Source organism: Sus scrofa, chromosome 1 (assembly GCF_054392235.1).
Source record: "Sus scrofa isolate SSC_HxYL_T2T_F1_AM1 chromosome 1, Sscrofa_HxYL_maternal_Yorkshire_Landrace_v2.0, whole genome shotgun sequence".
NCBI classification, from domain to species: domain Eukaryota; kingdom Metazoa; phylum Chordata; class Mammalia; order Artiodactyla; family Suidae; genus Sus; species Sus scrofa.
Window position 1 is genome coordinate 73,527,519 of NC_139383.1, and position 13,141 is coordinate 73,540,659.

The 13,141-nt window shown below is 36.3% G+C and overlaps 1 protein-coding gene across 10 annotated transcripts in view; it reads right to left on the bottom strand.

Moving 5' to 3' along the window:
- The window catches only part of PDSS2 (decaprenyl diphosphate synthase subunit 2), a 288,051-nt gene that overhangs the window by 133,980 nt on the left and 140,930 nt on the right, over positions 1-13,141 (bottom strand). For 8 of the 10 annotated variants that reach the window (XR_002336490.2, XR_014815633.1, XR_014815641.1 and 5 more), the window contains exon 3: positions 3,625-3,823. Coding sequence is in view for 5 of the 10 variants with exons in the window: in XM_084976744.1 (XP_084832870.1) it covers positions 3,625-3,823 (199 nt within the window). In the remaining 5 variants the exon portion in view is untranslated. Of the gene's footprint in view, positions 1-1,083; positions 3,824-13,141 lie in introns of all 10 variants that reach the window. The other 2 variants (XR_014815692.1, XR_014815653.1) reach the window with 2 other exon arrangements.

A 13,141-nucleotide genomic window follows, 5' to 3' on the forward strand; every position in this document is an offset into this window, starting at 1 on the left:
GACTTGTTAACTAGTTCTATTCAAAAACCATTTTCAAAAAAGTCCAAAATAAATAAATATAACATATATCCATGTATGTTAAAATAAAAAAGAACTTCTTTATATTATCTTAATATTAAGAAATAGCCGACAGAATAATTATTCCTGGTACATATTCACATACTTTATCTTGTTTCTTAGCCCTGTCTGTCTCTAATATTATACCACTGGCATTTTGTGAAGAATGTGTTCTTAAAAACATGACATTTAAAAATAAAGCTGCCAGCAATATTATTCATAATTGCATTTTATAATTAAATTTGAAATTATTGATATTTTACATTGATTCTTATTAGTAGACCATAATATTGTTGATTAAGAAAAATGCTCTTTCTGTAAGTTCTGAATTACTTGGTAAACTCAGAGCAAATTTGCTAAATGGAAGAGATACTCAATTCTATTTTTTTCACATTGAAAAGTATAACTATTCCAGTCCAAATATTTTCAAGGTACTGTCTTTTTGCTTCCTTTGGAGTGCCTTTCTTTGACACATATTTTTAAAGACAAAACTTGTCAAATAAATTGACTCTAAGATTCTTTTGAATGTTTTGTCAAAATTAGATGCTGCAAAATCTAGGCCTTCTCAATTTCATTTCATTCATGCATGTGTATAATTTATTCAAAATAGGAGCACCTCCAAAAGATTCTTCCTGCAATGTGAGATATTCCAAATCATAATCACAAGGCCACAAATTGTACTCTTGTAGAGCATATGAGTTCTTACTACTTATTTTGTTCAACTTCTTCTTTGCCTCTGTAGGGGAAAATTCCAGTGGAACATTTGTTTTCATTAATTGCAATTCTCTAAAAACTTCTTGGAGTTCCCATCGTGGCTCAGTGGTTAATGAATCTGACTAGCAACTATGAGGTTGCAGGTCTGATCCCTGGCCTAACTCAGTGGGTTAAGGATCCAGCGATGCCGTGAACTGTGGTGTGGGTCACAGACGTGGCTCAGATTCCTCTTTGCTGTGGCTCTGGTGTAGGCCGGGCGGCTACAGCTCCGATTGGACCCCTAGCCTGGGAACTTCCATATGCTGTGGGAGCGGCCCTAGAAAAAGCAAAAAAAGACCAAAAAAAAAAAAAAAATTAAAAGCTTCCTTTGGTGTTTCATCTATGGAACACTTGATTTAAGATTTCCAATTGATTTTGAACAAAATGTCACCAAAATTTGATGACCCATTTATAACAAAGTTCAATACCATTGTTGGGAATTAAAGATTTCTAAAATCTGACTGATGATAGGCAACAAAGAGACACATACTGTGGTGTTGAAATACAGTTTTTTACTCAACATTAGCTATATACCCAAAATCTTATAAATTTTTATAGCAATAGCTTCTATTTCAATTAGTACAATGTTGATGCAATTATGAATTATGAGTATGCCTCACCCAATTCCAACCACTCCACAGGTTTCTCAATATAGTCAGATGACCATTTTTTAAATCACAACAATTTCCAATCTCACTCATAATGGCTTTACCTTTGATAGAATATCTTTACCTTGATTTCATGAATGGATGGAAAAAGTATACACATATATACACTTTCTTCAGTTACATATATTAAATAATCATCTTCAAGAAGTCTTCCTAAAGTAACTACTAACTTTGGAACTAGCTCCTGATACTTTTTCTGCAGATTTGACTCTTCTTGTTTTCCTGTAGTCAGTGAGACCACCATGGCCTCCATAGTGGATAGTAAATGTCAACAAACATTTTATGCAAGTTACACATTCTTTATCGACTTCCTTCAGAAACAAAAATTCAGTACTTTGAAAACTTAAAAATATATACTTTTACTTTTTTGAGCTTACTGATGCCAAAAGGTTTACTGCAAAAACAAGGTACTGCCAAACAGTAAAATAATTACCAGTTTACATCATACGAACAAGTGTGCTCAACCTATTCTTTACTCAATCTACACAGAACTGATCAGCCTCCATTTCCCATATGTCTATTTCTTAGACAATGGACCTCTAACTTAAACACACCTACCACTTTGCTTCTGAACTGCTACCTGGTGGTTTTGTGATTCTTGAAGGCCAGACAGGGGCCATAACACCAATTGGGTAATACACCAAGTGGCCAGCTACAACAGCAGTGTCACCTGAGATAGGAATGAATTAACAGTCCCTAGACATTTCAGTGCATTTTGTTATATCAACAATTGCCTTGCATTCTGTCCCTGTTGGGAGGTATCTGAAAGGGCTGGGAAAAGAGATGAGTTATTGCTGGCTGTCTTTCAGGTTAAATAATACCTTAACATGATGGCTCTCCCTGTGTGGGTCCCACATATTACTGGCTTATGTTAGACAAAAACTGAGGCAGAGGCTGGAAGTAGAAAGCTGAGATCTATTAAACCCGCACTGCTTTATTCTAATGTAATTGTCAGTAATAATTCTCTGCTAAAAAAAATCCAGGACAAATGCTAAGTCAGATAGGATTCTGGGACAGGAGACTGACAGAAGACTGTCCTTGGTGCTCAGGATTCACAATGACTTGACCTTCAATGGAGGACATCTGCCCTTCTTTGCCCTTCCTCATCCTTCCTTCCTTCTGACTGGTGTGAAGACATGATGGCAACTCTCTCAGGCCATGAGGTGGTAAGATAGGAATGGCAGAGCAGTGAGATAGAAGGAGCCTGGGGTTCCTGACTTTAGAATCTCCATACCAACCTTGTATTGCCTACTTTTGGATAATAAAAATTTGCAAAAAATGAGAAAAATAAACTCCTATTTTGTTTTTTGCCCACTGTTATTTTATAGTCACACCTAATCCTAACTGATAAATTAAGACTACCTCTTCAATCTTTCTTACAATCTTTCTAGAAAGTAGCTAGGCAATATGTATCAGGAATACTAAAAATGTTTAAACCCTCTGAACCAATTCTAGGTATTTATCTTAAAGAAATAATCTGGAATGGGGAACAACTGATGTGTAAAGATATTTCCTGCAGATCTATTTATGACAGTAAAAAATCAGAAGCAACCTAAATGTCCAAAATAAGGAACTTGTTAAGTAAAAGAATATTACATCTAAATAACTAAATACTGTATAAGCATTGGAAATTTTATTAAAAAAAGTTAACATGGGAAAATACCCAGATCATATATGCAATGGGAGAAAATAGGCAGGATTTTTAAAAAAGCTTGTACATGTAAGTTTTCACTTATGTTACCCCCAAATCCACATAATTCATATATGAAGGTCTGAATAAATAAACAAAAAGACTGACAGGAAATATATGAAAATATTAACCAACAGTGATTACATTTGGATGGTGAAATTATAGGTAATATTTATTTATATCATCTTTGAATATTTAACATACAATCCTATAATAAATAATTCCATCTATAATCATTAAAAAAAGAAATTAATTTCAAAACTCTTTACCAGCATTTACCAGTTTTAACTGGTATCATCACTGCCATTATCATCGTCATCATTATCACCACAATTTTACCGAGCATCTATGTGTGGGGAGTTGGGGCAGCAGGGTGTCTAGACCTCTGCGGCTCTTGCGGTCAACCCAGAGCTACCTAAAGGCCATCCAGACATAGCAAACCCTGCCCAGTTTTACCTTGGTGTTCTGTAGCAGAGCTAGTCCATTGCAGGCATTTGCTAGAAGAAAGTCTCCACTCAGGATAGCTATTTTATTTCCAAATTGCATGTCTTTCAGTGGCCCATCAGAAGATTGCAATTCATTTAAATTTACTATCCCACGATGTACAAGGAGAGCAGTATGGATAAGTTCTGTGATCTCTGCCAAACTTCTTTGACTAAAACATAAAGGTAAGACTTTAGTGTAATGAATACCATCTTATCACTAATGTCAGACTTCAGTTTTCAACAATACAATGTTTCACAGATCAGTCTCTTTTTAGGTTATTCCTTTTTGGTGAAGATTCTTTCTGTTGAAATATAACTGACATAACATTATATTAGTTTCAGGTGTACAATATAATGATTCAGTATTTGTGCATACAATTGACTCTTGAACATGGGTTTGAACTGTGCAAGTCCACTTATATGAGGGTTTTTTCAATAAAAACTGAAGTGCTACACAATCCGAGTTTGGTAGAATCTGAAGATGTGGAACGACAGATATGGACAACCAACTACGAGCCTCGAGCTTCCTCAGATTTTGGTATCTGAAGTGGGTCCAGAACCAATCCTCCGCAGATTCCAAGGGAGGGCTGGATTGTGAGATGATCATCACACAGTAAGCCTAGTTAACACCTGTTACCACACAGTCACAAATGTTTTCTCTTGTAATGAGAACTTTTAAGATCTACTCTCAGCAACTTTCAAATATACAATACAGTAACATTAATCACAGTCACTATTTATACATTATATCTCCAGTACATTAGATCCTCACGCTGGCCTTCTTTTTTACATAACTAGAAATTTGAATCTTTTGACTACTTTCACCTATTTTATCTACTTCCCACCCCCCCACCTCTGGTGACCACCAATCTGTTCTCTGTATCTGAGTACAGCTTTTGGTTTTGTTTTGTTTCTCAGATTCCACATATAAGTGAAATCGTAGTGTATTTGTCTTTCTATGATTTATTTCATTTAGCATTTTGGAGTTTTGTGGTTTGATTTTTTTGATGGTTTCAAATGCGCTTTATTTCTTCAATCATGCCATATTTTAATGGGTACACAGTGCTTTTACTTGGCATCAGTTACAAGTTGGTTTTGAAGCAATTCAGTATTACACCAGCTGGATGATTACTGATTTCTCCATTCTTTTGGGGTTACTCTGCCAACAGAGGACAGGTTCCATTATATTCTAATTTGTGTCGCTGCCTATGCCCATACAGCAACACAGAAAGTGGCTCCACTAGCATTACTATATTTGTCATGGAAATCAGGTGTACATTTCTCGTATTTCTTCCTTGCTGTTGTTAACTGACTACTTCGAACTCAGGGAAACATGCTCAAGACAGACCTGTGGCAACCACAGCTGCTGGTCTGGTGTAACTTCATATCAGGTACCCTTGCAAAGAGACTTGAATGCAGTTTTTAATAGAGGCCTTTCCACTGAGTAGTTTGGGATTTATAAGCAGATCCTGACACCTCCCTTCTCTCTACCATTCCAACTGTCTACACCACAAGTCACCAGGATTTCCCAGAGAGAAGCTGACCAGTAAGGGCCACCCTCCATAGTTCCATTTAGATGCTTTGTTCTCAGTATAACTTTGTTCTCCATAACATTAGGATTTCTGAGAATCCTTACCAGTATCTAACAAACTCCAATTTAAGTGGGAATATAATCTGCGCCAGACATTAGGCTAATAAGCACTTTTATACATTATCTCTTTTAATTCTAAATGCAAAGCTGTAGGATTTACAGAGATGAATAAAATGTGGTCCCTTCCTTTTCTTATTGAGAAATTGACAGAAAACATTTTAAAAGAGAGCTAATATTTAAAACTTTGCTTTAAACTGGTGACTAAACAAAAGGAATAAAAATGTATTTTATTAGTATACTGCTAATATATTCTAGTTTACAAAAATGTTCGTTGTAAAAATCTATACTGTTACATTTCACAAAAATTACACAATGAGATTATGAGCAGGTATAAAGCTCACGGAAGGTTAAGCACTGGATAAATTTCTCATGTAGTTCAGCTTATGAAAGAAAGTAATAACGAGGCAACAGACGTTGTAAGGGTTCTGAATCACCCTAAGGATGAAAATGGTGAATGACTGGGAGCTTTTAATAAAGACATCTATAATCATAAAACTGCATTCATTAAACAAATAGCAATCTTTAAATGCCACATAGCCAGAAACAACAAAAACAATGGTGGTAATAAAAGTGAAAAACTGTAATTTGTACAGTACCTACTATTTACAATGACTTTCATTTGTATTATCTCTACTTGTGATTCTAATTACAGGAGATCTGGGAGGTTAAATACCTGGTCAGAACATTCAGTTTATAAAGGACAAAGCTGAAACTCAGAGCCACCTTGTCATAGTGACCAATGATAATTGAAAGTGCTTATTTACCCAATGACTAGTAAATGGGGGGGGCAGAGTTACCAATGTTACCAAGACTAGGATATGTCCACCACTAACTTGTCTAATTTTCATTCTTAGTTCTAAGCACTACAAAGAGCATTTTGCTAGGATAAAGTATATTATGACTGGACTTAACTCTTTCTGTCATTAGTAGCTGGGGAAAGTAACCAAGTTGTTTCCAAATCACTTGGTTAGAACCAAATCAAGTGATTTAGCTCAATCAGGAATCTGGATAAGTTTTATCTCTGCCTATAACAGACGGTTCATGGGCAAATCCCTAAAGTCTTAGGCCCTTGGTCTTCTCATCACTGAAAGGAGGGGAACTGAAGAAAACAGTCTCTTTCCTTCTAAGATTCAGGGATTTCCGTCCTAAAGTTTCAGACTCAGTCCTAAAATAACATCTGGGATTTTAAAAAGTTACCTAGACTGGTAGTTAATAGTTAAAAAGAGACAAAAATTATTACTGGTGCCTACTTTTCTATAAGAAACAGAAATGAACTGACTGGTCATCTTGAAATCTGTTCTGCAATTCCACTATCTAGTCCTATCCTCTCAACTTCTAAGATTTTATCATTAGATAAACAACAGACCACATTAATCAAGAGTTAATTTAGACTATACCAGGGAAGCAGAGACAATATGAAAGAATCTGGAAATTTTTTCCTCTCATTATCTTACTCCTATTTTAGCCACCCAAGGCAATTTTGTAAACTTTTAACATACTGGATTTTAAAAATTATCTTACATAAAAGTCTTCATGCAATCTTATGTGTACATATTTTAGTACTCTTTTTCATGCTAAATCTTGATTGGAAAAGAGTTACAAATGAATACTGTTTACGTTAAGTAATCAGAGTAATTACCACATTGAATGTAACCCTGAGGATTAATTGATGTTTTTACAAGAATTTTCAGGAAATTACTTTCTTTCAATTATATGTTAAACAACTTAATCTGCTTTGTCCCATATTCTTCCAATATTTCTCCAAATTTTTTAGCATCCCAAGCTTTGGAAAAATAAGGATGGCAGACATTGCTAGTTACCCATCCACTCTCTCCGTCCTCCTACTATTAACATTTGGTCGTGTGTGGAGTGACAATGCCTCATTTAAAAATATTCACCTCCCCAAGATCCCCTGAGCTAGAGGTGATCCACGTAGCACAGTCTGGCCAATGAATGTAAGTAGAAGCACCTTAGGTAGAGTTTCTGAGAAATCTACTGAGTTCCTGAGATAAGGGGAGAGATTCAGATAGCATGAACCTTTGGCATTTTGAGCTTGCCTTCTCCTCTGTCTGGGACATGGCCCAGGTGCCTAGGAGCACAGCAGACACTTAAGGATCCTAAAGAGGGCCCCCAACCTAAGGATAGTAGAGCAAGAAGAAATGAGAAGCCTGGGCCCCTGATAATTCCTCTCACAGCTGCACCAGCTCTGATGTGCCCATCTCTGTTATCTGAGATAAATAAACACTGCATTCCTTTAAGCTACTGTTTGTTGGAGTCACATAAACTCCTGAAAGATATGGTCAATAAAAACTATACCACAGAAATGGTGAAGACATTTTACATTCTTATTTCTCCACTCTGGAGGTCCATCTGTATATATGCGCTACACTTTTGCTGCTATAGAGTGAATGATAAATATATTTTTGGTCTAAATAATTTTTAAGAATCAGTCCATGTGTTACTTCTTCTGTGAAGTCTTCCCTCCTCCCAAGTTAACTCCTTCTAGGCTTGAGAGCCTTTGAACACAGCTCAGTCATTTACTGTACTATGTTGTAATCCTTTCTTCAGCTGTCTTTCATCTGCTGCCCTTCTCCCTCACTACACTGTAAATGACAGTATCCTACTTCCTGGGGCTCCCTATAAATATCTGTTAAATAAATAGCTCTTTACTTAGCAGTCAATTTGAAAAAGTAGGAGAGATAGCTGTCACTCTTAGTTTCAAAAGATAAGGAATGATATAAACTAAAAAGTCACGTTTATAGAATCAGAGTTGGAAGTGACCTCATAGGTCAATTAACCTCAATTAGCCCCTTCCAGGGATGAGTAATAACAAATTACACAGGAGCCAGGTTTGCTGATGAATAGTTTTAATTATCAGAAATTATTCCTTATATTAACTTGAACTCTCTTGAAATGTTTTACATGTTTAAGTTGGCGTTAAAATAATAGAAGGGTCAATTGTGTTTCACCACACAGGCAAAGGAGATAAAAGACAATGGAGTCTTCTTTCGCTTTCTTTTTCTTTTACCCTTTTTCTTCTTCCTTCCTTGCTTTTCTTCTTTCTGAGAGGTTTATAATACAAAATATTCCACTTATAAGTAACAAATACACGCACTTTGTCTTTTTTTTTTTTTTTTTTTTCTGTCATTTCTAGGGCCGCACCTGTAGCATATGGAGGTTCCCAGGCTAGGGGTCGAATCGGAGCTGTAGCCACCAGCCTATGCCACAGCCACAGCAACTCAGGATCCAAGCTGCATCTGCAATCTACACCACAGCTCACAGCAACGCCGGATCCTTAACCCACTGAGCGAGGCCAGGGATCGAACCTTCAACCTCATGGCTCCTAGTCGGATTTGTTAACCACTGAGCCACAACAGGAACTCAGTGTCATTTTTAACAGTTTTTAAAGATGCAGTTTTTTGAAAAAAAACCTTATTTTGGTAATTTTCAAAAATAAGAAACAAAAGTAGAAAATACAGCATAAAGAAACTCTGTGGACCCTAATCTTGTTTTAGCTACACCTCTCACTCTCCCTCCAGGTTTTTTTTTTTTTTTCCCCTTCTAGATTATTTTGAAACAAATGCCAGTTATCACATCATCTCATCTGAAAATACTTCAAATAGCCCATTTTTTAAAATGCCTTATAGTGGTAAGGGCTCCCACTTACTGAATTAACTACTCTGAGCCAGTTAGTTAGTATCCTGAGCAACTTTACATAAAATCATTTTGCAAGTGTAATAACTCAATTAACAGATTAATAAATCAAGTGATGTAAAACAGCAGCTCTCTGAGGTAAGCATTATTATCTCTACTGTACAGAAGGAAGCTAAGTGGACAGAATATGTAACTTGCTCAGGTTCACATAGCTGGTAAATTGCACAGCTGGATTCAAGTCCAGGGCTCTCTGACTCTAAAGCCCCAAACACAAAACGTCAGGGTGTTTCTCCAAGTATTTAAAATAGTAGGAAGAGTTATTTATCTAAAATCATTTTATTTTATTTGAGTTATTTATTTAAAATAATTTTATTTGAATATTAAAACATTTTTAAGTTGGAAATTTGACTCATCTTCATCTAAAAATAAATCTGAAGATTACAAAGAAAACTTTGCAAGAGTGCTATCATTGTAGATTTTAAAACTTATTGTGAAGCTATTGCAATTTTTTAAGGTATAGTAATATCATGGGAACCAACAGATTAGTGGAACAAAATCCAGAAAGAGAGCCAAATATATTTGGAAAATTATTTATGCTAAAGATAACATTTCAAATTGTTAGGGAAAGATGGATTATTCTTACAAAAAAATGCTGGAGCAAAGAGATACAGATTAAGGGAAAAAAATAAACTTAAATCCCTATCTTACACCTTGCAATTTTAATAGATTAAAATATATTTAGATGGATCAAATATCTAAATGAGAAAAAAAAACCCATAACTTTAAGAAAACACTCTTATGACCTTGGGGTGAGAAAGCCTTGCAAAATAAAATAGGAAGTCAGCAAGACATAAAGAAAATAAGGGATAAAACTGGGTAGATAAAATAACATATACAAAAATGTTTACATAGTAAAATGTAGACTGAGGCAACTACAAACTTGAAATAATATATTTGCAACACATACAATAGATAGAAGAATCTACTCAAAATGTGTGGAGATTGGACAAGACATTAAGATAAAAAAAGACAAACAGCTTAAGAGCAAAATGGGAAAGGATATGAAAAAATAATTGCAGAAGAAACACAAACGACCAAAAACTATATGAAATGATGTTCAACCTCATTACTAATTTGGAAAAGGAGTATTATAACAAAAATGAGATAATATTTTTAGTCCACTAGTTTTGCAAAAAATGAAAAAGATCAGAAATGAGGCAGGCGGAAAGGTGAAGAAACCATGAGGTCCATCACTTCACTCCTTTGCTCGAAACCCTCCAGTGGCTCCCATCTCAGTCATGGTAAAAGCCACTGTCCCAACAAAGGATTCCAAGGCCCCACACAATCTGCCCTTTTACCTTTCTGACTTCACTTGCTGCTCTCTTTGTCCCTGCTCTCCCTTCTCTAGCTACATTAGTGTCATTGGTGTTTCCTGAACATACCAAGCCTGTTTCTCCCACAGGACCTTTGCCCCTTCTTCTGTCTGGACTGATCTTCTTTTACGTATTTGCAAGGCTAGTCATTTGCTTCCTTCAAGTCCCTACAAGGTGCACCTGATCAGTAAGGTCTTCTCTGACTACTCCACTTACAATAGCGGAGGTTCCCGTTGTGGCTCAGGGGTAACGAATCCAACTAGTATCCAAGAAGATGCAGGTTCGATCCCTGGCCTCACTCAGTGGTTTAAGGATCCGGTGTTGCCATGAACTATGGTGAAGGTTGCAGAGAAGGCTCGGATCCCGAGTTGCTGTAGCTGTGGTGTAGGCCAGCAGCTGTAGCTCTGATTCTACTCCTAGCCTGGGAACATCCATATGCTGAGGGTGTGGCCCTAAAAAGTAAAAAAAAAAAACAAAACCAAAAAGCAAAGAAACAAAAAAACAATAGCAACCTTCCTATCCAGCATGCCCTATCTCTACTTACTGCTTTTTTTTTCCCTCCATAGCACTTATTGTTATTTGACACACTAGTTACTTCGTGTGTCTGTTTGTCTCTCTACAGCCTCACAGAAAGAAAATGCCACCGCCTTCTGCAGCTCAATACCAAAAAAACCCAAACAACTCCATCAAAAAGTCGGCAGAAGATCTAAACAGACAGTTCTCCAAAGAAGACATACAGATGGCCCCAAAACACATGAAAAGATGTTCAACATCACTTTATTGTTAGAGAAATGCAAATCAAAACCACTATGAGGTACCACCTTACACCAGCCAGAATGGCCACCATCAAAGTCTACAAACAATAAGTCCTGGAGAGGGTGTGGAAAAAAAGGAACCCTAGTACACTGATGGTGGGATGGTAAATCGGTGCAACCACTGTGGAAAACAGTATGGAGATTCCTCAGAAGACTAAAAATAGAACTACCATTTGATCCAGCAATCCCACTCCTGGGCATCCATCCAGAGAAAACCATGACTTGAAAGGACACATGTACTCCAATGTTCATTGCAGCACTATATACAATAGCCAAGACATGGAAACAATCTAAATGTCCATCGAAAGAGGAGTGGATCAAGAAGAAGTGGTACATATACACAATGGAATATTACTCAGCCATTAAAAGGAAAGAAATAACGGCATTTGCGACAACATGGATGGACCTAGTAATTATCATGCTAACTGAAGTCAGTCAGATAATGAGACACTAACATCAAATACTATCACTGACATGTGGAATCTGAAAAAAGGACACAATGAACTTTGCAGTACAGATACTGACTCACAAACTTTGAAAAACTTATGGTTTCCAAATGAGACCAGTTGGGAGGTGGGGGGATGCAGTGAGGATTTGGGATAGAAATGCTATAAAATTTGGTTGTGATGATTGTTGTATAACTAAAAATGTAATCAAATTCATTGAGAAAAAAAACCATAAAATGCCACAAGAGCAAAGCATAGAGAAAGTAGGGGGAAAAGCAGATTAAGAGCAAGAGAATTCCTAAAACACACTTCAGAAATACCAAAATATTAAAAATATCAGGGCATATGAGCAATAATAAAAAAGAAAAGTATATGCTTTTAGAGACAGTTAAAAGAAACTTTCATGGTGATAACTTTAGTGTCAAATACTACTTTTTTTTTAAAGTAAGTAATCTAGGCCCAAAGTCCTAAGAGGTTCTTTCAGTTCACTGTAATAATTATAGAAATATAATGATTTTCCCATTTCATCATTTATTGTATTGATAACACAAGTGAAGCTGGAACTCTGAACTTTAGGTCTGCCATGACCACAGTATTCAAAACTAATGTTGTTTCATGCCTTCATTTGGAAATGAGAATTCTGATTTTAAAAACAGGGTACAGAAAAGTATTTGTGGGGCAGTGGGTTAAGGAGCTGGCATTGTCACTGCAGCAGCTCAGGTCACTGCTATGGTGCAGGTTTGATCCCTGGCCCCGGAACTTCCACATGCTGTGGGTGCAGCCAAAAAAGCAAAACAAACAAAAAAGAGTACTGAACCCAGAATCTCAAAGCTATAAGCTATAGTAATATGACTTCCAAACAGAGATCAAGTCACAGGTTCAAGGCTAAAACACTGACAAGGCCTTACCTCCAGCTCTGACCATACTAACTAAGCCATCACTGAAACTACTGAGGGTTCAGTGTCTCTTTTAGGAGAGTTCACCTGACATTCTAAGTCAGAATAGATAGAGGCAGAAAACAAAAATGTCTTTTGTTTCATTCAAAGAGATTAGATATGCAAGCAATGTTAGAATCTTGCCCTGCAGTGAAAACACAAGGTCTGATAGTGAGAGGGAAGAAAAGACAAAAATCCTTAAAGAGTACTTCAGTGAGAACCTTTAAATGAAAGCAAAGGTCTCTTATACTCAGTACTGTCATTTTGATCTATTAGTAGTTTTGCAGAAATAGGATTTTTAAATCATTACTGCCCAACACAAATATTTATCTCTTGATTTATTTTCAAAAAAGAAAGCTTAGTATTTTTTAAAATTTTAAATATAATTACATATCTGTAAGGTGTACGACACGATATTTTAATAAAAAGATAGTGAAATGATTACTTTAGTCAAGGTAAGTAATTACATATCTGTCTCCTCACAGTGGTTTTGTTTTTTAAAAGGCAGCTCAGTACTGATGTGTTGTATAATTAGCTCCCTCCACACCTGCCAGCCAGTCTACACAGAGGTGAGCTACCTTCAGTGGTGGTACTCATACTTAAGTGATATTGGG